The 27,840-nt window shown below is 37.4% G+C and overlaps 1 protein-coding gene across 5 annotated transcripts in view; it reads left to right on the forward strand.

Annotated features, from left to right (window-relative positions):
- Positions 1–27,840, forward strand: part of SLC44A5 (solute carrier family 44 member 5) — a 351,239-nt gene that overhangs the window by 280,550 nt on the left and 42,849 nt on the right. For all 5 annotated transcript variants that reach the window (XM_032425923.1, XM_032425947.1, XM_032425932.1 and 2 more), the window contains 6 exons: positions 4,421–4,505; positions 13,001–13,129; positions 13,972–14,032; positions 17,662–17,785; positions 19,102–19,185; positions 22,451–22,563. In XM_032425923.1, coding sequence (XP_032281814.1) covers positions 4,421–4,505; positions 13,001–13,129; positions 13,972–14,032; positions 17,662–17,785; positions 19,102–19,185; positions 22,451–22,563 — 596 coding nt within the window. The remainder of the gene's footprint in view (positions 1–4,420; positions 4,506–13,000; positions 13,130–13,971; positions 14,033–17,661; positions 17,786–19,101; positions 19,186–22,450; positions 22,564–27,840) is intronic.

Here is a 27,840-nt window from a genome sequence, read left to right on the forward strand (position 1 = left end):
GAGTATAATGATACTAGCTGGGCTTGAAAAAAGCATAGAAGACACAAGAGATTCCCTTTCTGGAGAAATAAAAGAACTAAGACCTAATCAGGTTGAAATAAAAAAGGTTATTGCTGAGATACAATCAATAATAGAGGCTCTTATTGCTAGGATAAATGAGGCAGAAGAGAGAATAAGTGATACAGAAGATAAAATTATGGAGAATAAAGAAACTGAGCAAAAGAGAGAGAAACAATTATTGGACCATGAGGGGAGGATTTGAGATATCAGTGATAGTATAAAGCAAAACAAGATTAGAATTATTGGGGTTCCAGAGGGAGAAGAAAGATAGGGGTAGAAGGTATATTTGAGCAAATTATAGCTGAGAATATCCCTAATCTGGGGAAGGAAATAGGCATCAAGTCCAGGAGGCACAGAGAACCCCTCTCAAAATCATTAAATATAGATCAACACCCTGACATATAATAGTGAAGCTTGCAAATTTCAGAGATAAAGAGAAAATCCTGAAAGCAGCTTGAGACAAGAGGTCCTTAACCTTATACGGGTAGAAACATTAGACTGGCAGCAGACCTATCCACCGAGACCGGGCAGGCCAGAAAGGGCTGGCATGATATGTTCAGGGTGCTAAATGAGAAAAACATGGGACCAAGAATACTTTATCCAGCAAGGCTATCATTCAGAATGGAAGGAGAGATAAAGAACTTCTAGGGCAAACAGAAACTAAGAGAACTTGTGAACATTAAACCAGCCCTGCAAGAAATATTAAAGAGGATCTTGGAAGCAAAGAGAGCTCACAAGTAACATAGACCAGTAAAGGAACAGAGACAATAAACAGAAACAGTGATTTTACAGGTAATACAATGGCACTGAATTCATATCTTTCAGTAGTTACTCTGAATGTAAATGGGCTAAATGCTCTAATCAAAAGATACAGGGTATCAGATTGGATAAAAAAGGAAGACCCTTTGATATGCTGTCCACAAGAGACTCATTTTAGACCCAAAGACACCTCCAGACTGAAAGTGAAGGGGTGGAGAACCATTTATTATGCTTATAGACATCAAAAGAAAGCTGGGGTAGCAATCCTCATATTAGACAAATTAGCTTTTAAACCAAAGACTGTAGTAAGGGATGAAGAGGGACACTATATCATACTTAAAGGGTCTCTCCAAAAAGTAGATCTAACAATTATAAATATTTATGTGCCAACTTAGGAGCAGCCAATTATATAAACCAATTAATAACAAAATTAAACACATTGATAATAATACAATAATAGTAGAGGATTTTAACACCCCACTCACAGCATGGATAGATCATCTAAGCAGAAGATCAACAAGGAAACAAGGAAACAAGGGCTTTGGATGACACACTGGACCAGATGGGCTTCACAGATATATACAGAGCATTCCATCCTAAAACAACAGAATACTCTTGAGTGCACATGGAACATTCTCCAGAATAGATCACATCCTGGGTCACAAGTCAGGACTCAACTGGTACCAAAAGATTGGGATTATTCCCTTCATATTTTCAGACCACAGTGCTTTGAAACTTGAATTCAATCACAAGAGGGAATTTGGAAGGAACTCAAATACATGGAGGCTAAAAAGCATCCTACTAAACAATGAATTGAACCAGGAAATTAAAGAGAAATTTTTAAAAATTCATGGGAACAAATGAAAATTAAAACACACTGTTCAAAACCCTTGGGATACAGCAAAGGCAGCCCTAAGAGGGAAGTACATAGCAATACAAGCCTTTCTCAAGAAACTAGAAAAGTCTTAAATACACAAACTAACCTTACACTTAAAGGACATGGAGAAAGAACAGCAAATAGAGCCTAAACCAAGCAGGAGACCAGAAATCATAAGGATTAGAGCAGATATCAACTAAATAGAAATGAAAAAACAGAACAGATCAACGAAACTAGAAACTGGTTTTTTGAAAGAATTAATAAGATCAGTAAACCCCTAGCCAGACTGATCAAAAAGAAAAAAAGACCCAAATTAATAAAACCATGAATAAAAGAGGAGAGAACACAACCAACACCAAGGAAATACAGTCATAAGAACATGTTATGAGCAACTATATGCCAACAAATTAGGCAATCTGGAAGAAATGGATACATTCCTGGAAACTTATAAACTACCAAAACTGAAACAGGAAGAAATAGAAAACCTGAGCAGACCCATAACCAGCAAGGAAATTGAAGCCATAATCAAAAATCTCCCAACAAACAAGAGTCCAGGGTTAGATGGCTTTCCAGGGGAATTCTACCAAATAATTAAAGAAGAATTAATTCCTATTCTTCTGAAGCTGTTTCAAAAAATATACATGGAAGGAAAACTTCCAAACTCTTTCTATGAAGCCAGCATTATCTTAATCCCAAAACCAGACAGAGACCCCATCAAAAAGGAGAATTACAGACCAATATCCCTGATAAACATGGATGCCAAAATTCTCACCAAGATACTAGCCCATAGGATCCAACAGTACATTAAAAGGATTATTCACCACGACCAATGGGATTTATTCCTGGGTTGCAAGTGTGGTTCAACATCCGCAAATCAATGTGATACACTACATTAATATTAATTAATATAGATATTTACAAATAACATCAGATAAAGGGCTAGTATCCAAGATCTATAAAGAACTTATCAAACTCAACACCCAAAGAACAAATAATCCATCAAGAAATGGGCAGAAGACACGAACAGACATTTCTCCAAAGAAGACATACAGATGGTCAACAGACACATGAAAAAATGCTCAACATCACTTGGCATCAGGGAAACACAAAAGCACAATGAGATACCACCTCACACCAGTCAGAATGGCTAAAATTAACAAGACAGTAAACAACAGATGTTGGCGAGGATGTGGAGAAAGGGGAAACCTCCTACACTGTTGGTGGAAATGCAAGCTGGTGCAGCCACTCTGGAAAACAGTATGGAGGTTCCTCAAAAGGTTGAAAATAGACCTACCCTATGACCCAGCAATTGAACTACTAGTTATTTACCCCAAAGATACAAATGATCTGAAGGGGCACCTGCACCTCAATGTTTATAGCAGCAGTGTCCACAATAGCCTAACTATGGAAAGAGCTGAGATGTCCACAGATGAATGGATAAAGAAGATGTAGTGTATATACACAATGGAGTATTACTCAGCCATCAGAAAGGATGAATACTTAGCATTTACATCGACATGGATGGAACTGGAGGGTATTATGCTAAGTGAAATAAGTCAGAGAAATACAATTATATGGTTTCATTCATATGTGGAATATAAACTGCATAGAGAATCATAGGAGAAGGGAGGGAAAACTGAATGGGAATAATCGGATAGAGAGACAAACCATGAGAGACTCTTAACTATAGGAAACTGAGGGTTGCTGGAGGGGAGGTAGGTGGGGGCATGGGGTAACTAGATGATGTGATGAGCACTGGGTGTTACACACAACTGATGAATTATTGAACTCTACATCTGAAACTAATGATATACTATATGTTGGCTAGTGGAATTTATATAAAAGTAAATAGATAAATCTGGGGAGAATAGGGATAAAATGTGAATTCCTGGGCCCCATATCCTGAAATTTGGGCTCGTAAGGGTAGAGAAGGAGTCAGGAATCACAATTTTCAACAAACACTCCCAAATTTTAGAGATACATATTAAAGTTGGACAGCCACATGTCTTGAGTTCACTACATATTCTCTTATGTCCTCCCAACACCACTGTGAAGTCAGTAGGGCTGGTATTATCCCCATTGTACAGATGAAATTGAGATTCAAAAGAGAATCATTGACTGCTAAATGGCAGAGTAATACTTCACTCAATGCTAGTGATAGTGAGTATCAACCTGCCTCGTTACTATGCTACTGACCACAATTTCAAACAGAAGATATCACTCATTTACTTATCTTTTTTTAGTTTACCAAAGTAATAAATTTATTTTAGAAAATCCATAAAGGTACAAAAATTAAACATATTATCCCACCATTCATATATATTGTTTCTGCATATGCTTTACCTGTTTTTGAAAAATTAAAATCTAATTATATTTTAATACTCTTTAGTAATGTGCTTCCTAAAATTAATGTATTGTGAATTCATCCATTAAACATTTTCTTCAACGTTATTTTCAGTGGTAATATAGTCTTCTTTGTGGACTAAAATTCTTTAACCAATCCACTGTTGATGAACAATTTAATTATTTCAGTTTTTTACTATTACAAAAAGGAGCTTTGAATGTTAGGCAGCTTAAAGAGGAGTTGGGGACTATATTGTAGCCGTCTAGGGAAAATGAAGCCAAATTTTAAAGGTCATTATATTAAAAGTGTACAGGGTCTGAAATGATATGGACTATTTCCACAGTCACTAAAAAGATTATTTTATGTTGTTTTCTTAACAGGAACAAGACCATTTTGTTTTACTTTAACTTGTTCAGCTGTACCAGTCCCTCTGTGGTGGTAAACCTACAGTGCCCTACCACACAGGTAAGGCAAAAAATGCATTGCAATTTTGAACATTCTTGGATAAAAGAATCAGCAATTCCATTTGAATTCTGTGTGTGTATGGTTAATGATGAATTTATAGAAGGTGGGAAGACATAAGCATGAGCTCGTGTTTGTTCATATACAATCAAAATGAAGCAGGATTAATCATTATGGTATCACTAAAGATTCTCAGTGATTTTGTTGAACCACCTATTTTTATAAAATGAACAAACTGCAACCCTGAGAAGTGGTATTTTTCTCAAGATCCATATTAGGAAGAGCAAAGCTAGCTACTATAACTAATAAACTCGAGTTTTTCAGTGACTTAACATAATAAAGTTTATTTCTGGTCTTGTGACAGTATAAGGCTGGTGGTTTTGGTCAGTGGGCAACTCTTCTCCAGACTCCTTTCATCTGGTGGCTCTGTCTTAAGTCCTTCTTGTCATCTGCATCCACTTGCCAGAAGGAGACAGAAGATAAATAAGCATCTCTGCTCTTATAAGCCTTGGTTTAGAAGTGTTCACACATTACATTTCTACTCCTACAACATGCATATTATTTTTATATGTTCACACCTAGATGCAAGAAGGAAGGACTAAAGCAGTGCCATTGTGGGATAAGGCACAGACTTCAATGGGCAGTTAGTTGGGTCTTCTATAGTCTATCCCTCTGTCCTCCAGAATACCCTTCTTCCCAAGGGAGACAACCCAGCATCCCCCATAGTACTATTTTTAACCCAAAGTTCAAGGATCTCTGGGTGATACATCCTCTCTTTATCAGGTCTTTACATTGAATGCACAATGGGGTATGAGGCTGGGACTATTAGAATACAAACTCCAGTTCAGAAAGGGAGGAGTGATAAATGCACAGGGGTTTCCAGTGCATGGCACTGGAAAACATTCTTATTCGACCTGGATTGTATTCCCCATTTCAGCCTATGGTCCTTTAACCACCTGGGAGGTTATTTCCTGTCTGCTAGCCTCAGACCACATCATTGCTGAGCATTGGAGATATATGCTCTTTTGAGGGCCATAGAACTTTGAAGCTCCTTTCCTGTTGCGCAAATTTAGCACCTCAAAGATTATTTTAACAGTCAAAGGCCTTTTCAGATGAGGTCATGAATTCTTTGGCAGCACAACTGCCTCAAAAATGTAATAGGCTTCTAACTTATTTGCTTCCTCTTTGTTCCATGTACTAGTAAACCACACCCAAAGATCTTCTCTGATCTAGTTTGTAAATCTGCTTGCTTGCTCTCTTCCTCATCTCTCTCAAAGACTTTTGATATCTTACTTCCTGCTGAGACTAAAGCCAACTTGAGATATTTGGCATCTTAGTTCTGTGACTACCTCTACCACAAGACTTTGTTTTCTACCACAGTCACCCACTCCCAAAATCAAATCCTTGACCTTGTCATACCAGTAATTACCACCCCTCGTAATCTCAATTTCAAACATCCCAATGTCTGCCCATCTCAATCCCTCTAACATTCCAATTACAATCATTCTATCTCACCGGGACCTACAAACCCCTAATGTTAACCCCTTCACAGTATCCCTCAGTTCCATCATGTTTTCATTTCCCTCTCTGACTTAGATTTCATGACCCCTCTTTAAATTCACTCCCTTATATAAACCCCCAATTCCTTTGCCCCATCCCACGTAGTTGTACTTCCTGCAAAACTTCATCCCTAGCTAAGTGCAACTTTCTGCCTATTCCATGCTTGAACTCAGGCAGCTGTGAGTTGTTGGAGGAAACCTACATAATAGTTCTTTCGATTCAGAACCACTAATCTCAGTGGGCCCTTAGTGCTGTCCCACAACCACGCTACAAACCCCTTGTCTATTCACTAGCCTAGCTAGAAAACCATTTCTAGAAAACAATTCCACATCTTTTCCTCTTAAGCCTCTAAGAACTCCATCCCAATCTCTTTGTCAGCCTCTGATTTTGCTTCCTATTTCACTGAGAAATATAAGTGTTTAGAAGACAACTTTTAAAAGCTCCTACAGTAATATCCTCTTGCCTACCTGTTATCATTTATGTTCATATACTTCTTCAGCCTTTCCTTGTCATAATGTGGATGAACTGCCTGTGCTCCTAAGGTCAGCCCATCCATTTGTGCATTATATCTCTCTCACACACTCAAGCACATCATTCCAGGAATTTTCTGTTTTTGTTTTTTTTTTTATTACCATTTTTCCTTCTCTACTAAATTATCCCTATCAGTATACAAACATGCTGTTATTTCTTCTATCTCAAAAAATTCTCTCCTTGATCCAACAGACCCCGCCCTCCGGTACTGCTTCATATCTCTGTACCTCTTTTTTGTAAAAGTCCTCAGAAGAATAGTCTATATTCAGTGTGTCTAAATCCTCTCTTCTCATTCAGGCTTTTACTCCTACTCCAATTTTCTCCAAATGATACCATGGACCTCCATATTATTAAACCAATGGCCAATTCTCATTTCCACATTTATTTGATCTAACAGCATTGTTTATTCAAGCCCTCCTCCTTAAAACACTTTCTTGACTTGGCTTCTAGGGCACAACATTCTTTTAGGTTTCCTCCCAACTCTCTGGCTACTCCTTGTTACTCTCCTTTGCTGGTTTTTCTTCATCTTTCCAACATCTTGTAAATGTTGGAGCTCCCTCCCATACCAAGCTTAGTCCTTTTCAAAATCTACATTTACTCTTTTGGTGATCTCATCTAGTCTTATGGTTTTAACATCATCTACATGCTGCCTTCCCTAATTTATTTATATATACCCTCCAGATAAGTCTGCTCCCTGAACTCCTCATCTTTACATGCAACCAACTATGCAATGTGTCTACATGGATGTTTAGTTGGCATCTCAAATTTAACATCTCCAAAATTCAATTCCTAACCTCTGACTTCATCCTTAAAATTATTCTCCAAACCCAGCAGTCTTCCCTCTTTCAGTTAAGGTCAGCTACAAATAACATGGAATCATCCTTCATTCCTCTTTTTCTCTTGTACTCATGTGTGAATCTTCAGCTAATTCCTCTGGTCTCCATTCAAAATATACCTGGACTAACTACTTTTCACCCTCTCTTCCTTTTTCCAAAGAACCATCGTCTCTCTCCTAGATTAGTTCAATGAGTTCCTGACTGGTCTCTCTGATTTTATCCTTGCCCTAATTTCTACCCCTTACAGTCTCTTTTCTACCCAGCAGCAAGTGTGATCCCATTAAATATGTCACATTTATGTTTCTCCTTTGTTCAGCCCTTGCCCCCATGGCTTCCCAACTTACTGAGTTTAAAAGCAAAGTCTTAACAGTGGCTTTACAGGATCCTTCACTGTCTGTCCAACTTTGACTACATTTGCTGTTACTCTTTCTCTACTCACTACACTCAGGTTATATTACCCATCTCTTGTCTTTGAAGGATCCAGGAGTGCTCCTGTCTCAGAGCATTAGACTTTGCTGTTCTCTCTGCCTAGAGTACTCTTTCTCCAAATGACTGAGGCTTGATCAATAGTCTTCACGTCTTTCCTCAAATGTTACCTTTTTAGGGAGGCCTTCCTTGATTACCCATGTAAAACTGGAATCCTACTCAGCTACTTTGTAGCCTCTAACCTCCTTTCTAGCCTTATTTTTCTCCATTGCATTTTTTACCATCTTGTAACAAGTAATTTTACTTACTTGTTGTTATCCATTTCGCCTCTACTAGAAAGTAAACAGATTAAGGGCAAGGGTTTTTATCTGTTTTATTCACTATTGTGTTTCCAGTGCCTAGAATAGGCTCAGAGTAGGTGATCAATAAGTATTTGTTGCAGGAATAAATGAGTGAATTAATATCTTCCTCTTCCCAGTCTAGGAAATTTTCCACTGTACAAATCCATCATTCCCATGATGAAACAAAAATATCTTTGTACATTGTTTTTTATGTACCCATGTACATGTTATTTACATTTATGTTAAGTACACCATAGATTACTTACTAAATCATGCTTTTTTCATACCAAATGTAGTCTTTTAACCTACAGTATAGCTCTTCTACTCACCAAATTCTGATTTGTATTAGAATGTTAAACCTATATGAATTGAATATATAAAAATAATGATGAAGAACTACATTTAAAGTGCCCCTTTGTGGTAAAGGATCTATACTCTAGGAACTACAAAACACTCATGAAAGAAATTGAAAAAGACACAAAAAGATGGAAAAATATTCCATGCTCATGGATCAGAAGAATAAACATTGTTAAAATGTCTATGCTACCCAGAGCAATCTATACCTTCAGTGCCATCCCGACCAAAATTCCAATGACATTTTTCAAAGTGCTGGAACAAAGAATCCTAAAATTTGTATGGAATCAGAAAAGACCCCGAATCGCCAAGGAAATGTTGAAAAAGAAAAACAAAGCTGGGGGCATCACGTTGTCCGATTTCAAGCTATATTACAAAGCAGTGATCACCAAGACAGCATAGTACTGGCACAAAAACAGACATATAGACCAATGGAACAGAATAGAGAGCCCAGATATGGACCCTCAACTCTATGGTCAAATAATCTTTGACAGAGCAGGAAAAATCATGCAATGGAAAAAAGACAGTCTCTTCAATAAATGGTGCAGAAGAATGAAACTCGACCATTCTCTAACACCATTCACAAAGATAAACTCAAAGTGGATGAAAGACCTCAATGTGAGACAGGAATCCATCAAAATCCTAGAGGAGAACATAGGCAGTAACCTCTTTGACATCGCCCACAGCAACTTCTTTCAAGATACATCTCCAAAAGCTAGTGAAACAAAAGCAAAAATGAACTTTTGGGACTTCATCAAGATAAAAAGCTTCTGCACAGCAAAGGAAACAGTCAACAAAACAAAGAGGCAACCCACAGAATGGGAGAAGATATTTGCAAATGACACTACAGATAAAGGGCTGGTATCCAAGATCTATAAAGAACTTCTCAAACTCAACACCCAAAAAACAAATAATCAAGTCAAAAAGTGGGCAGAAGATATGAAAAGACACTTCTCTGAAGAAGACATACAAATAGCTAACAGACACATGAAAAAATGTTCATCATCATTAGCCATCAGGGAAATTCATATTAAAACCACATTGAGATACCACCTTATACCAGTTAGAATGGCAAAAATGGACAGGGAAAGAAACAACAAATGTTGGAGAGGTTGTGGAGAAAGGGGAACCCTCTTACATTGTTGGTGGGAATGCAAGTTGGTACAGCCACTTTGGAAAACAGTGTGGAGGTTCCTCAAAAATTTAAAAATAGAGCTACCCTATGATCCAGCAATTGCACTACTGGGTATTTACCCCAAAGACACAGATGTAGTGAAAAGAAGGGCCATATGCACCCCAATGTTCATAGCAGCAATGTCGGCAATAGCCAAACTGTGGAAAGAGCCGAGATGCCCTTCAACAGATGAATGGATAAAGAAGATGTGGTCCATATATACAATGGAATATTACTCAGCCATCGGAAAAGATGAATACCCAACTTTTTCATCAACATGGATGGGACTGGAGGAGATTATGCTAAGTGAAATAAGTCAAGCAGAGAAAGTCAATTATCATATGGTTTCACTTATTTGTGGAACATAAGGAACAGCATGGAGGACATTAGGAGAAGGAAGGGAAAAATGGGGGGGGGAATTGGAGGGAGAGATGAACCATGAGAGACTATGGACTCTGAGAAACAAACAGGGTTTTAGAGGGGAGAGGGGAGGGGGGATTGGTTAGCCCGGTGATGGGTATTAAGGAGGGAACGTACTGCATGAAGCACTGGGTGTTATACGAAAACAATGGATCGTGGATCACCACATCAAAAACCAATGATGTATTGTATGGTGACTAACATAACATAATAAAATTAAAAAAAAAAAAAAAGAATATCCACTTAGGATGTAAGGTACACCATGGTGATAATAGTTAATAATACCATATTGTATATTTGAAAGTTGCTAAAAGGGTAGATCTTAAAAGCTTTCATCACAAGAAAAAAATTTTTTAGCTATGTATGATGACAGATGTTAACCATACTGTGGCAATCATTTCACAATATATACAATTATTGAGTCACCTGAAACTAATAGAATGTTATGTCAATTATATCTCAATAAACAAAAAAAGAATATCCATAAAAAAAATAAAGTGCCCCTTTATGGTTACACAAAGAATTGAGTCAGAATATATTTTAGCTGCCAGTAATGGAGACTTGCTTTTAGTCTGCCAGGCATTAGTGTATCTACTGATCCAAGCCATATTTTTATGCATTATGTTTTTTGTTAACTGCCAGCATAGTCCAGACATGTGTCACAAGCATTTAAAGGACACACTGTGATCAATTAGGATACCCTACCTCAATGTGACCTTCATTTTTGCCTAATTATATGTTGATTGCTACTAATCAGCATCGTATTTGAAATGAACAAATTGGTCTGATAGAGGGAGAGAGTAAAGAGCAATTGCTATATTGTATTTTAACAGCTCATTTGTGTCTGGAATGAAATTTGTGATTCTCTTTAACAAACCACTTTTTGCCATTTTTAATTATTTCTTGTATATGTTGCATACACAGCACTTTTAATATGTAGTATACATTGTATGTGTGTGTATTTAGGAATACAGAAATCATCATGGTCCCAACTCAGTAGTTCCTAAGTTATTTAAGGCCTGTGAAAGCATTAGTACTTTCAGTATTCATTTTATAAATCCATTTAAATGTACCCAGTAGGGGAACTAGTGAAGTTATCTTTCAAAGCCATATAATTGTCAAAGTCTAAATGTAAAGTATCTTCCAATATGTTAAAGGTATACTCAGCTTAGCTCCAATCAGAGTGAAATTTTTACATTTGCATTGATGATAACCTTAGCCTTCTTTATAAAAATGTGAGCATTTGGGGGCTTTGAATGTCCCTAAACAGTTCTTTGGCTTTTGTAGAAAGATACCTGTGAAATTTCAATATTTCCTCTAGAGGTATGTGAGTGAGTGAGTGAGTGAGTGTGTGTGTGTGTGTGTGTGTGTGTGTGAATGCCTATGTATATATGAGAAACTGACAAAGAGAAAATACATATGGAGGCATGAATGTGGAGACAGGTTGTTTGCCTTGTCAGAACTTCTAGAAGAAATTAGGTCACTGCTGCTGCTACTACAAAACAATATTAACTGTGAGATTGGACGTATCCATTTAGTTATCCACCTGCTACTGTGGCTGTGGAGTTGACACCAAATATTTTTGTGTACAGTAGAAACATGACCCAAAGAATGGGAAAGAGATGTCAGCTCAGCAGCGGTGTTTTTACCTAGCTGCCCATGGATTGAGCTAGAATCTGGCCAGTGAGAAGTTAACAAAGTACAGCAGGGAGATGCAGCAAGTCAGAGCTGAGAAGGCTTTCATAAGGAGGAACTGAAGGAGAGAATGTGTAAGGACTGCAACTCTCATGGCTTACTAGGATCTTTGTTTTTGTTTTCAATTACAAACAAAAGCAAAGCCAATAGAGTGTATCTTCTCGGGTTCTGCTTTCTCTCTGTGGAGTTCCTAATTGGATTTCACTCACTCCACAGTGACTCTGTGGACTACTAGCACAATGATCTAGTTTGGCATTAATAGGCCCTCTAAGGTCATTCATGTAAAATAATTGTATTGGTGACCTCTCTGCCTACATTTGGCTGGTAAAAGACTATAATAATGATTGACTGCCACAAATAGCCCCAATTTTGTTAGTTTCTTATAGTAATAAATCCCCAATTATATTTTGAGAATTGTTGAGAATTCACTGGCACTGATAATTATTAGTGACATAAGTTATCAATATTTGGAGCATGTTTAATGACCATTTTATTCATATATAGGAAAGGAAGCAAGACTCTAACCCTGAAAATACATAAACTACACGGACAAAATTAATCTTGCAAATATTAATCTTGCATTATACTCTTATCTACTAACTCAGAAACTAATAAGGAAATATTTTATTAAAAATCCATCATTGTCCTGTGGTAGTGGTCACATGAATCTACACATGATAAAATTGCATAGAACTGCATGTGCGTGCATGCGCACACACAAATAAATGAGTGCATGTAAGACTAGTGAAATCTACATAAGGTTATTGGATGGTAACAATATCAATTTTTTGGTTGTAATATTGTTCTGTAATTGTGGAAGTTATTACCATTGGATAAAACTGGGTGGAATACATTATTTCTCACAGCTGCAAGAAGATCTACAGTTTCTCAAAATCAGAAGTTAAAAACAAGTCTGTCATTGTACAACATCTTCTTGTCTTAACACAAATCATTCATCAAAGGGCAAGGAGTAGAGATTGATAACTAGTACATGAAATTTTATTTTTTACATAAATTAGAAAATTGATGTAAATTTCTTAGATGGAAAATAGTGCTTTGCTCTTTATAGTGGTAGATAACTTAGAAGTCTAAACTTACAGCTACTTCCTTGGTTTGTTCAACTCAATTGAGTTCCCACCACTGTGTTCCTTTTCTTCACAGATCTGTGTCTCCAAGTGCCCAGAAAAATTTTTAACTTACATGGAAATACAGTTTAGGTACAGAACAAACAAACACTATTGGATGTACTACAGCCAGTTCTGCAAATCCCCTTTTGTTAAGCCTGCAAAGGTATGTGTGTTTAAGCTTAAAACTAGAGAAGAATTTAACTTTTGTGTCAATCTCAAGTGCAACATGAGCATTTGTAATAGACAAGCTCCCAAATCATCTAGGAAATGATTATGTATTATTCCATTAAAACACAAAGTTACATAGAAACACACATGCACCATTTATAGCTTATCGTTGTGTAGACTTCAGGTGTTATGCAAGACTCTTAAGTCTGGTAAGTTAGCTTTAACTGTTTCCTGAAACTAACAAATTCTCTACTTGGCTTGATTTTTTTACCATCAAGATCTAGGAGCTAATGTCATTTGATTTTATTAATGTTACCATTTCATTAATGTGATGATGAAGATCCATGGCTACTTAGTAACAAGTAGAATTTTATTTCCAAACCCAATTTGATAATTATTCATTAAAAAAAAAATCCTCAAACCCTACCTAGGTTTGAGACTTATAAAGGAATTCTAAAGCCCCATTATGTTAAATAGTATTAATGGCTTCTAACTTAGAGAAGATGCTGTTTTTCCAGAAAAATTTTTTTTGAAGAATTAGAGACTCAGAATGTGACTAAGACATAGATACACACTTTCAAAGGTGTGTCTTGGCTTCAGTGGGTCTGGTTTTATTATTGTTGATTTGATTGAATTACAGTTAGGACATTTTAGAGCATTTGTCAAATAACTATGTGTGTGTCTGATAATCTTAAAACCACTCTTATTAGGATAGTAATATGAAATAATGAGATAATTATGGAGTTAAATTTTCAAAGGACACAATTTTTATACTGAGAGTAAAAGTTGTCATTACGTAGCCTTTGAAATGTTAACATACTCTTCCTTCCATTTTAGACTGTCACACAAGTCTTACTGGATGATGATTGTCCAATAGCAATTTTTCCAAGCAAACCATGTAAGTGGTTATTACTTATCTTAGAACATACAATCATAAAAAGTTACTCAATTCAGTTCCCTATTTCACTATTGACAAAATTGAAGCCAAGAATAGTTGTATGACTGGTCCCAGAGTTAATTAGAAGGAAGCCAAAGCTAAAGCCCATTCTCCTGACTCCAGCCAGAGATATTTCCACTGGAGCTCTGGTAGTTTTGGAGTTTTGCTGCATCAACATACACAGAAAAGATTAAAAATTGATTTTAAAAGCCCAGATTGATTATTTGGTGTTCTATGAGCACAGATAAGCACACACAGACATAATCTTGCACACTCACCCCTGAATTCAGCCAAAGAGTATGTTCAGAATTTGCCTGGGGGGTGATGGTGGGACATAAACTTGTCCTAAAATTTGAAATTTGAAATATTTATATATCTCTTAAAGGAATCAATATTTTATATTTTTAAGATTTATAAATATTATTTAAAGTTTACATAAACTTTGTCTAACTTTTTGAAAAAGAAAATAAAATAATCACTAATTTCCTATTCTTACAAATATAATCCTAACTACAGAGAAACAACTTTACCTAAAGATGCCCATCACAATGCTATTCAGAAGAACCAAAAAGAAAAAAAAAAGGAAAGGAAAAAGAAACACTCTTATGTCCAAGAGCAAGAAAGTGCTTTAAATAAATTATGGTGTATTCATTAAATGAAATATTTTAGAATTATTAAATATAAGTATTATATAGTATAATATTAAATAAAATGCTATATGCATTATAATGACAAGCATATATAAATTAAAATAAAAAAGGCTATTCAAAGAAAAATATTGCAAAGAAATATGCCAAAATAGTATGGATGTTTTGGAGATGACAAAACTATGGGCATTTCCTCTCTTCTTTTTTTTTTTTTAAAGATTTTATTTATTTATTTGACAGAGAGAGGCAGCGAGAGAGGGAACACAAGCAGGGGGAGTGGGAGAGGGAGAAGCAGGCTTCTCGCGGAGCAGGGAGCCCGATGCGGGGCTCGATCCCAGGACCCTGGGATCATGACCTGAGCCGAAGGCAGACGCTTAACGACTGAGCCACCCAGGCGCCCCTCTCTTCTTTCTTCTTTTTTCTACTGGAGTAGAAAGCCACGTACCATTTTCTATTTGGGTAGAAAGTCAGGTACCATCGAAGTAGCTACCACCAAGCACAATGCCTTATGCGCCCCTCTCCCTTTTCTTTGGGTCATTGAGGACCATGAAGTAAAGATGCAAGCAACTGCATTTTGCCAGGAAGCCCTGGGCAACGAGTGTCAGTAACCAAGAACAATGTTACAAAAAGATGAAAATGAATCCTTAGTCACTGAAGATATAATAGGCATAAGAATATAAGACATCCCTGCCCTTACAAGTATAGTTTGGTTAAATCACACAATATAAAACGTACACTGGGGACACAGAAATGTATAAGGCATAGTCCCTCACAGTACAGTAAAGGAGACATTATGGTAAACATCATAATCAACTTGTATTCATTCCCCCAATAGGTGATTAAGTATACTACTTAATGGAAGAGTATACAGCTAATAAAATTCACTTATTAAATAGTTTATGAAAGGAAATAAGTAATATTAAAAGAAAGAAACAAGGGAAAACCCTGCATTTATTTTATGGTTATGACTCTCAAAAAAATTTCTTGTAGAAGAAAGACTAGAAGGAAATTTATCTAAAATGTTAGAGTTCATTGTGGGTGGTAGGACTATGTATTTTGCTATCTTCCTTCTTATTTTCTTTATTTTCCAAATATATAATGAGCATATTTAGTCATTGGAACTAACTGATTGGATGAAAATGCCCAGAACAAGGTTGGAGGACTCTGTAGGTGGAAACAGTCCTATTTAAGGAGTGGCAAGGGAAAAAACGCACAGAAAAGCTAAAGGGAGGGCAGGAGAGAACTTGGGCATGTAAGCCAAAGGAAGAAGGCAGGGGTTGTCTACTCTGTCAAAGACTCAGAAAAGTTAACTCAATTAACAGGAAATATTTACTGAGTTCCACTATGTACCAAGCACTGTGCTAGGTAATGGGTTCAAGTAGGATGATGACTAAAAGATGTTTGGAGTTTTTGGCCATTAGGATATTATTGGGATCACTGGGAGGACAAATTCCTTGGAGTGGTGGGGGCAACATGTGATTGGATTGAGAGGGAATAGGAGCAGCTGGTAGAGACTACTATGTCAAATTTGCCAGGGAAGAACCAGAAGAAGATGAGGAAGATACTGAAGGAATCAGCCATATTTTAAGTGCTACAGAAGATGAAGGTAGGTAGATAGGAGATCATTTTAAGCCCAAAAAGTCAGAAAAGCCTTGGTAAAGACCTATTTCTTCTTTCCCTATATCAACTGCTTTAATATTTTCAAGTTTAAATTCCCTGAAAACCCATGCAAATCTGTGATTCTTCTTGTAAGAAAAAATATAAAAATGATCCACTTCTGATTTCTCTTCCCTCTTGATTTGAAATTGGGGTTTTAAAATACTTTAATAATACAGATTTGTAAAGAGGCAAGGATTCTATTTAAATCAAAATAAGTGCATAGAAGATTGAACAGTGAGGTAGCTCTTCGGAGAAATTATGCTAGTCTACAAAGTGTGGGGCATTTTGATAGCTTTAGAATTTCTATTTTCAGCCCCTCCAAAACACCAGGTAAATGAGAAAGCTGGGAGACAAATTATTAAGACTTCAAAAATAAAAATTCAGTTGTCCTAGTAGCCTGAAGTTTGAGCTAGTTCTTGTTTCTCAAGGAATTATTCACTAATCTCCAGTTTTCAATGTTTCATTCAAGAAGTATCTTAAGATTTTTTTAATAAGAAAAAGTAGGGGTGCCTGGGTGGCTCAGTCGTTAAGTGTCTGCCTCGGCTCAGGTCATGATCCCAGGGTCTTGGGATCGAGCCCTGCTTCGGGCTCCCTGCTCCTCAGGAAACCTGCTTCTCCCTCTCCCACTCCCCCTGCTTGTGTTCCTCTCTCGCTGTGTCTCTCTCTGTCAAATAAATAAATAAAATCTTAAAAAAAAAAAAAGAAAAAGTAAACTCAGAGCACCTCGGTGGCTCAGTTGGTTAAGCATCCGTCTTCAGTTTAGGTCATGATCCCTGAGTCCTGGGATCGAGCCCCTCATTGAGCTCCCTGCTCAGCGGGGAGTCAGCTTCTCCCTTTTTTCTGCCCCCCCCCCCACTGCCAGTGTGCGCACTCTCTCTCTCTCTCAAATAAATAAAATCCTAAAAAAAAAAGTAAACTCAGTCATACAATAAATGTAACCTTTTTATTAAAATGTTTTTACCATGTGAGATATGTTATCAGTATTATTCTTTTAACACCTGTGCTGTGCATCTTACTTATTGGCTACGTGATGAATATACCATGTGTAAAATAATCAACAAGTTTAGAGTGTATCTTCAGATTGTGATATTTGCTTTTTACATGTGTCTTAGAACCATCAGAAAACCTTCTGACCATCAAGTAATGGGCAATTATCATGTTGAGCAGTATGTTTATACATTGTCTAGCAAGAATCTAATTATAAATAACAGAAAGCTTAAGAAAGGGAAAACGTTACATAGGAAGAAGTAGAAAAATGTTTACTATAATTTTATTTTTTTACAGTTCTCCAGAGATGTTTCCCTGACTTCACTACTAAAAATGGCACTTTGACAGTAGGAAATAAGACAATATTTGAAGATGGAAGTGGAAAGACAAGAAATGCTGTAGAACTCAGGACAGCTGCAAAGTATGTTTGTTTACCTTCTTATTTTCAGTTTGGATGCATCCTATTACTATACACAAAACGAAAGCTTCCATTAGGTTAAGGGTTATAGAGGAAGAATTATGCATTATTATGAAATATACATGTCACTGTGGATTATCAACAGGTATAGAATTGGGATCTCAGTAAGCATATTGAAAGACCTTAATTTACTTGTTGAATGAGCACAATAAAAAGATGCTTTTTAAATCACCATTCAAAAAAATTGACCAAGATAATGAAACTGCCAGATGTCTTAAAGGGAAGAGGGCCTTAAGAAAGGCGAGACAACCTTGGTAATGCTGTTTCAGGACCATATCAGTTTCTATGTACTAACTACAGTGAAGTCAATTTACTGTTTCCTTAGTGTACACATTGTGATGTTTCAGGTTATTGGGAAATACAATTCTCTGGGTGGGTACATTCACATGTGTGCACAAACACCGAGTATCATTGTGTAGCTCAATTGTTGAATTAAAAGTGAAACATAAAAGATATTCTAAAAATGTTTTTCTCTTCCTTGAGTTTAGCAGTCCAAGTAGAATGGTCCTGCATATTTAAAATGTAATAGCAACGTGGATGGATTTCACAAATATAAAGCTATGTGAAAGAAATCACAAAATAATAGTACAAGTGCAGTTCCACTGATAGAAAAATTCAAAACCAAGCACAACTAAATTAAATTACCCTGCGACGCATATATAAGTGGTAAAACTGAAAAAGAAAATTAGGAAATTATTATCACAGAAGTCAGGATTGTGGTTACCTTAGGGGAAGGAGGAGGTGTTGTAACTGGGGCACAGGGGGAAAGGGAGAACAATATTGTAGTTACATAGTGCATTCACTTCTGATAATCTGTCAAACTGGACACTAATGATTTGTGCACTTTTCTGTATGTGCCCCATGGTGCCTTCCTGCTACACAGCTGTCAGAGGTTTAGAAAAGGGAATTAAGGATGATGTTCACTCTTGATGCTATGGATTTTGTAAGCTAAAAACTGATCTTATTTAAATTCATTTCTTACAGTGAGATTACTGCAATATTGAGGACATGTCACATACGTTGAAAAGGGATCTGTTCACCATTCTTGAAAGCCACGTTCTCTGTGTAGCTATAGTGGCCTTTGTAGTCTACCAAAGTGACATCTCACATACTGTTATGGCTGGGGAAAGAGTGCCTCTTGATAAATGGTTTCTAAAAATATGTTTTGAATAGCAGCTTGCAAACCCCTTTTATCATAACAAGAACATTTCTGTTTAGTGGTAGTCAAAATAATTGATTTTTTCCTTCTTTGAATTCAGTCGTGTCAATAAAATCCTTGATGCAAGGGCAATTGGAATGAAAGTATTTGAAGACTATGCAACAACTTGGTATTGGATTCTCATGTAAGTGCAAACATTGGTGTTTCTTCTCCAGCCCCATTTTATCCTTGTAGAACGCTTTCTTCAAATTCCCCATTCAGGGCGCCTGGGTGGCTCAGTCGGTTAAGCGTCTGCCTTCGGCTTGGCTCATGACCCAGGGTCCTGGGATCCAGCCCCACATCAGGATTCCGGCTCAGCAGGGAGCCTGCTTCTCCTTCTACCCTTCCCCCCGCTCCTGATTCTCTCTCTCTCTCTCAAATAAATCTTTTTAAAAAATTCCCCATTCATATTTGTGAATAAAAGGTTGACTCAGTTCCTGTGGCTGAAAAATGGGGCAAAGATATTTGGAAATATACCCAGTGTTACAAAAGTTATAAGAATGTAAATTTGAACTTTATTCATTAAATTCCCAATAAAAGTACTTGTATAAATATACTTCAAGTCATGCAGGGACAACAGCTGTAGTACGTCTGCTTCTTATTGTTATGTTACAGTGGATGCAGTTTTATTTCTCTGGGTCTGTTTTCTCATTTGTCCTTCCCTCTTATTTTTTAACACATCCTTTCCACATAATGTTTGTTATTATCATCACCAAAGGTCACTGTAGTTATGAAGAGCTGAAAAAATATTTGAAAGGAGGAGGAGATTAAAAATTTTTAGCCATAAGGTTTGCATTCCTGAAAGGTAAGGGAAAATGCAATCACTCTACTGGAGTGGGTACCTGTGTTTGATATATTTAAGGCTATTGCTACTATCTGGCTCTATATCACCTTATGCCTTAAAAGCATCTATGGTTCCCTAGTGATCAAAGAGCAAAGAGAAAACTTCTTCAGATAGTTACAAGGCCCTTTACAACCTGGTCCATTTAGTGTCCCAGATTCTTCTCCACCCATGTTTACTTGATTGACCCTATATTCTAAACACATCAAATAACACACCCATTCCTAGAGTGTCAAACCCCCATGTTTTTGCACATTCTGTTCTCTTTCCTGGCACATCCTTGCTGTGTCCTGGGCAACTCCATCTCATTATTTAAAATCAACTTTTGGGGAACCTGGGTGGCTCAGTTAGTGAAGCGTCTGCCTTCAGCTCAGGTCATGATCCTGGGGGTCCTGGGATCCAGCCCACATCAGGCTCCCTGCTCAGTGGGGACCCTGCCTCTCCCTGTCCCTCTGCCACTCCCTCCCACTTGTGTGCTTTCTCTCTCTCTCTTTCCTTCTCTCTCTCAAATAAATAAAATCTTAAAAAAAATAAAATAAAATCAGCTTTTGTGTAATTTATGAAGTCTTTCTTGACTTCTCCAGATATAATTACTTTTTCCCTGTGTTCCTCCTACCCACATGCACGTGTGTGCACAAGCGTGCACGCGCACACACACACACACACACATGCAGACACCTACACATACACACATACCTGTCATCTACATAGCACCTAGAACTTTATGTTATTTACCTGGCTCTTTTTCTATGATAAACTATGAATTCTTTACCATGGTAACTATGTCTAACTCATCTCTATTTTTGTAACTCCTAGTGTGGTCCTTGGACCATAGAAGATGCATAGAAAATGTGGGTTCAAGGAACAGTTATAAAACCACTAGGGGAACAAGATAGATGTATTTAACTATATGATGCCTAATAAAGTCAAAATTGTGTGTAAAATACCAGTGACTAGTTTGTATAGCTGTAAAACTAGATAGTGTTTTTTGAGATTTTACTCATTTCGATGTTTTGCCTTAAATGCAATAATTATTTTAGTGTGCATCAGTATTTCAGGATCTCTCTCCATAGCACAGATTGTAGTCTATACTTGACAATAGTTAAACTGGTTCCCCTATTGTCAAACTCAAATATCATTAGATAATTTGTACATTTCCTCTTTATTTTGGCTTTTTAACTATTATCTTAAAAAATAAGCATTATGATAGACCTTCCTGTTTACCTCACTCCCAACACACTCTGAAACCCTCTCCACCCAGGCACTGCTCACACCACTAGAACATAAACACTCCCTTTATTTTTGACTCTTCTGTTCTCCATCTATCTCATAAATATAAAGCCAAAGACTAATATGCCGTGACTTTATTTATTCAGTTAGAATTTTATGCAGGAATTAAAAACACAGAGAATAAACAGCTATATTTCTTTTCTTCCCCCTGACCTTTTTGAATATTCCTCTTGGACTATGCCATAGAATAATCCTTCAACCATATTGAATATTTAAGCATTAAAGTATCTGTGATGTTAATAGGGAATGACTTCTGGAGTTGAAAGCATAGGCTCTGCAAGGATGTGACCTTAGAAGTTACTTTGATACAATACTGTCATCTATCCAGTGACAGGAATTATTAAGATTTTTTTTAAAAAGATAATACTTGGAGACAATAAGCTCAATAAATGTATCAGGCTATGTTTCTGTTTGGAAACTTGAAAGAGCATCGGAGGTATCAGTTCTTAATGGAAGCGTCATCCAAATTTCTAATCTTAATGAATTCTGTTTAATGAAATTACCTAGAAAAATCCAATATGGATTTAACCTGGATATATGAGCTGGGGGGAGAAGTATCTCTAGTATTAAAAAAATTTTAAAAATTAAAAAAAAAATTTTTTTTAATTAAAAAATTTGAAAAAAAAAAAAGTCATGCTGCTGACTGCTTGATAAAGTCATATGGCCCAGGAGATACAGAAGCTCTATCATGGCTCCATATAATGGCCTACAGGTCACTGGGGACCTGAAATAGATGTGATGTCAGACATCACAAATTATTAAAGATAATTAGACCATAATAATGACTACAAAATCATGGATTCAGGAACTGTGTGGGGCAATTATTTTTCTTTTCTGCCCTAAGACTGCTCCCTTACTTCTAGATAGTTCTGTTGTATAGGGTTTCCTTCTATTAGTATCATGGATATGTTTTATAATTTATCACTTAGTGAGACGTGTGGAGGGGAAAAAAAATACAGCATGGCAACTGTGGCAGATAGGCCAAAATGGTAGGTTGGAGGAATTGTGTTTTTCTCTGAACTGTGGTTGCTACTGAACTTCTGTTTACCCAGGTACACAAATACTGACTCCGGTACGAAGTTCCCGATGGTCCTACTCTTTCATATGAAAGTCTTAATAGGAACTATTGTTTATACTTTTTAATATTATAAATATTTCTATAGCCAGCTAAAATAAAATAATCTGATAATTATTTTGAATAGAAGATGTTGTCTTGCTGTTAACTTTATGTTATGTTTAACACTCTTGACCCCTGTCTGTTGTATGCTTTTTCCTCTAGTGGCCTGACTATCGCCATGCTCCTTAGTTGGTTGTTTGTGATACTCCTGAGGTTCACAGCTGGATTCCTCTTCTGGGTCTTCATGGTGGGTGTGATTGGAATTATAGGTTATGGTAGGTATTGCCCTTCTTAAAAATCACTAAATATCAAAATAGTCCTTTTCTTTTCAGTTGCCATTATCAATTACCAGGAAGCATTTAACTTGCAGTGAATTTAATTATTTACTTCCCACCCCCAAAGTGTTAAATTGAGAAAAATTATTTAATTTTGCATAAATTATTTCTATAACTTTTATCTTCTTTATCTTGAAAAAAAGTGCTATCAAAATGTTCTACCCTTTTTCCTTACTGACCTTTGGTCCCATGCCTTATGGTTTTTAAGAAGGAGGTAAAAAACACCATTTAGGTTAATGAAAAACATTTCAGAAAACGTATGTTATTCCTTTAACTTTCCTGTCTGATCAAATGCTAGGTTTGTATAGTTACAGAAGTGTGATCTATTTTTCTCTTTCAATTGAGTAATTTTAAGCCGGGTACTGTCAGACTTTCTAATAATTGGCCAGTACTACATAATGAGGCGTCACTCCCTAGAGGCAAGTATTCTGAATTACACTCTTTGGGTGGAGAGTTACTTTATATCAAGTTTGAAATCTAACCAGTAACCCTGTCCCCTTAAAAGCAGTACAGGTACAGTGTGAACACCAACAAAGGAACTAAAGTTTCTCCCAAGGAACAGTATAGCATTTATGGCAGATTCCTTCAGAGTGCTAATAAACATATGGGCCAATATATGAATGTTTGTGAGGTTTCTATTCAAGAGTAATTTCCCCTAAAATACCATTTGGATTGACAATGCAGTTTTATGGTAGCAGACACCAAAAATAGCAATTTCCTATTATTGTCACCTGAAGAAGAGCTTTGCACATATCAATATAAGAATGCAGTTGAATCCCCAGGTTCTATAGTTAGCCTGAATTCTAATCCCAGCTGCATAACAGATAACTGAGGAATTTTGGAAATGCTTCCTAATGATTATAAGACCCAGTTTCCTTATCCATAACATCAGCATGGTAATGGTATGTATCTCCATCTCACAAGATTGTGAGGATTAACTGAGACAATGAATATAAAGCTCTTAGAACAATATCTGAAAAACAGTAAACACTCAATATGTGTTGGTTTATTGTTACTATCCTCCTTGTTATCCTCAATAGGCTTCTAGACAGTTTCAGATCTCTTCAGGGTTTCCTTATCTGCTCCTTCTGTGCAGCTGCATGTGAAAGGGTTGAGTCAGTCTGGTGGAGGAATATAAGAACTGCTACCCCTTAATCGAAGACTCCCAAGAAAGCTTTTTGTGTAAAAGTCTTTTATGTATGTTTCTGCCCTATACTACTATAAAGCCTGGGCATGTGATTCAGTCACTCTTTTATTGTCATCAAGAAGGGAAAGACCGTATTGTCTGGTATTGATTTCAGTGACTTGTCGTAAGGAGCAAGAAAAATCTGAGATTGGCTATAGTGAAGTTTGACAGTGCCAAGAGGGAGAAAGGTCATCAATATATCACAAATACAGGTGAAACAACCAATGTCAGCTCCTTGTTGACTTCCTAGGTAGTGCTATCTCAGCAGTTAATGGTGTGGCAAGTCAGCTTAAAGCCATTCACTGAGTGGGGAAATGGCCAGTTAGATTTGAGAAGTATAACACTGTGTAACTGACCTCTGCTACTATCTTGGACAACGACTTTCTCTGTATCCTGGGAAACCAATCATTTCCTATTAACAGCAGCCTATTTACTAGAGAAAGCAACATACTGAGCAGAGAAAAAGCCAGGCTATTTGTGGGCAAGTGCCTTGAACGTCAGTGGAACAATTCTTATTGACCAGAATAAGTTAAGATTTATCCAGGAAAGGTCATAGAACAGTGGGGTTACAGGCATGGATTTGGAGATTGAAAAGGCACAGATTCATTGCATATTAACTGTATGATCCTCTGCACGTACGTAGTCTAATTAGTAGTTTCTTCAACTATACAATAGGATTCGTGAATATTTTTAAAAATGATGTACATAAAGCCCTTGGAAAGCTGCCTAGTACATAATGTTCAGTAAAAAGTCTCGGTTGTAGTTGTTAACACAGGAATGGTTGTTAAATTTTCTCAAATGCTTGTCCTGCATCTATTGAGATTATCATATGATTTTTATCTTTCATTTCATTAATGTGGTGTATCACATTTATTGATTTGTGGATGCTGAACCATCCTTGCATCCCTGGAATAAATCCCATGGTGTATGATATTTTTAATGTAGTGTTGAATTCAGTTAATATTTTATTGAGGATTTGTACACTGTGTTCATCAGGGGTATTGGACTATAGTTCTCTTTTCTTGTGGTTTCTATGTCTGATTTTGATATCAGGGTAATGCTGGCCTTATAAAATGAGTTTGGAAATGTTCCCTCCACTTCTATGTTTTGGAGAGCTTGAGAAGGATGGTATTAATTCTTCTTTGAATTTTGGTAGACTTCACCAGTGAAGCTACCTGGTCCTGGCCTTTTGTTTGTTGGGGAGATTTTTGATTACTGATTCAATCTTCTTACTAGTAACCAGTCTGTTCAGATATTCTATTTTATCATGATTCAATCTTGGTAGGTTGTATCTTTCTAGGAATTTATCCATTTCTTCTAAGTTGTTGAATTTGTTGGCATATAATTGTTCATGGTACAGTTGAAACTTGAACACCATGGGTTTGAACTGCATATGTCCACTTATATGCAGACTTTTTTATACATACAGTACTATGGGAAAAGATGGCAGAGGAGTAGGGGACCCTATTCCAACCATCCTCGAAATTGAGCTGGATATTTACCAGACCACTCTGAACACCCACGAAATCAGCCTGAGATGTAAGAAGATAGATCTGGATCTCTACAAACAGAATATCGCAGGTGTTTGGTTTCGAAGTATGAAGTGGGGAGCCGTGATTCTGCGGGCAGATATCGGAGGATAAACAGAAGGGGGAGGGAGTCGAGCTGTTGGGATCCTACACCACCGGTGAGCGATAGCCTCCCGTCCTGGGGACTGGGCACAGACTTGCAGACCGGTAGCAACAGGGAAAGGACTTTAGGGCAGCGCCCCAGATGGAAACCCAGAGCAGCGGGGCTGCATGTGCAAACTGGGGGTGGCTGGTGGTTTTAGAAGCACAAAGGGCAGAGATGTGCCCTGACCTGGAGGTGAGGACTGGGAGTGCTGTGGAGGGGTGCACAACCCAAGACCCTGCAGTTTATAGCAGCACAGACAGAAACGGAGATAGTGTGGCCTGGAGAGCTCACTGAAGAGCAGACTGCGATCTCTGCTCTGAGGCGAGTGTTGGAAATGATCTCTTCTGCTCTTTCAGAAGAGACATGGAAAACCGCCAGGGAAAACCACCAGAGAACAGAAGCCACAAAAGACCGGTTTTCACTGAGCCCATCTCCTGCCACATGGGGCAGGGCAACTTTGCCCAAACAGGGTTACCTGAGTAACAGCATGGCAGTCCCCTCCCCCAGAAGACAGGCTGGGGAAACAAGAGGCCAGCAACCCTAAGGTCCCTAGAAAACAGGTGCATCTTGCTTGCGTTGTGGTCAATAATTTGGACTCTATACATTCCCTCAACTACCCATCAACAGAATGACTAGGAGGAGGAACCCCCAAAATAGGAGAGACTCAGAGACTATGACTTACGCCACAGATAATGGATACAGATATAACCAAGATGTTGGAGATGAAATTCAGGCTAGCAATTGTGAAGACAATAGCTAGAATGGAGAAATCGATTAATGGCAACAGAGTCTCTAAGGGCAGAAATGAAAGCTGAATTGGCAGAATTTAAAAATGCTATCAATGAGATCCAATCTAATCTAGATAATCTAATAGCTAGGGTAAGCAAGGCAGAAGAATGAATTAGTGATCTAAAGACCAGTTAATAGACAAGAAGGGAAAAGAGGAGGTCAGGGAAAAACAACTCAGAATCCATGAAAATAGAATCAGAGAAATAAGTGACACCATGAAACATTGTCAGAATTATTGGGATCCCTAAGGGGGTGGAGAGAGAGAGAGAAGACTAGAAGATATATTTGAGCAAATTGTAGCTGAGAACTTCCCTAATTTGGGGAATGAAACAAACATTCGTGTCCCAGAGGCAGAGAGGACCCCCCCAAGATCAAGGAAAACAGGCCAATACCCCGGCATGCAATAGTAAAACTCGCAAATCTTAGAACCAAGGAAACCATCTTAAGGGCAGTTAGGGGGAAGAGATTACTTATGTACAGAGGGAGGAACATCAGAATAATGTCAGACCTATCCACAGAGACCTGGCAAGCCAGAAAAGGCTGGCAAGATATATTCAGGGTACTAAATGAGAAGAACATGCTGCCAAGAATACTTTATCTGGCAAGGCTTTCATTTAGAATGGATGGAGAGATGCAGAGCTTCCAAGACTGGCAGAAACTGAAAGAATATGTGACCACTAAGCCAGCCCTGGAAGAAATAAGGGGGGTTCTATAAAAGGAGAAAGACCCGAAGAGTGATATAGAACAGAAATTTACAGGGACAATCTATAAAAACAAGGTCTTCACAGGCAACATGATGACAATAAATTCATATCTTTCAATAATCACTCTCAATATGAATGGCCTAAATGCTTCCATAAAATGGCACAGGGTTGCAGATTGGATAAAAAAAACAGGACCCATCCATATGCTATCTACAAGAGACTCATTTTGAACCTAAAAATACATCCAGACTGAAAGTGAAGGGATGGAGATCCATCTTCCATGCCAACGGACCTCAAAAGAAAGCTGGGGTAGCAATTCTTATATCAGACAGATTTTAAACTAAAGACTGTAGTTAGAGACACAGAAGGACACTATATCATTCTTATAGGGTCTATCCAACAAGAAGATCTAACAATTGTAAATATCTACACCCCCAACATGGGAGCAGCCATCTACATAAGCCAACTGTTAACCAAAATAAAGAGTCCTATTGATAACAATATGTTAATTGTCGGAGACCTCAATACTCCACTCTCAGCAATAGACAGATCATCTAAGCAGAAAATCAACAAAGAAACAAGAGCTTTGAATGAGGACACTGGACCAGATGGACCTCATAGATATATACAGAACATTCCACCCTAAAACAACAGAATACTCATTCTTCTTGAGCGCACATGGAACTTTCTCCAGAATAGACCACATACTGGGTCACAAATCAGGTCTCAACCGATACCAAAAGATTGAGATTATTCCCTGCATATTCTCAGACCTTAATGCTTTAAAACTGGAACTCAATCACAGGAAAAAATTTGGAAGAAATTCAAACACTTGGAAGCTAAAGATCACTCTGCTCAAGAATG

The sequence above is a fragment of the Phoca vitulina genome, unplaced genomic scaffold (genome assembly GCF_004348235.1).
Source record: "Phoca vitulina isolate PV1807 unplaced genomic scaffold, GSC_HSeal_1.0 scaffold2, whole genome shotgun sequence".
NCBI classification, from domain to species: domain Eukaryota; kingdom Metazoa; phylum Chordata; class Mammalia; order Carnivora; family Phocidae; genus Phoca; species Phoca vitulina.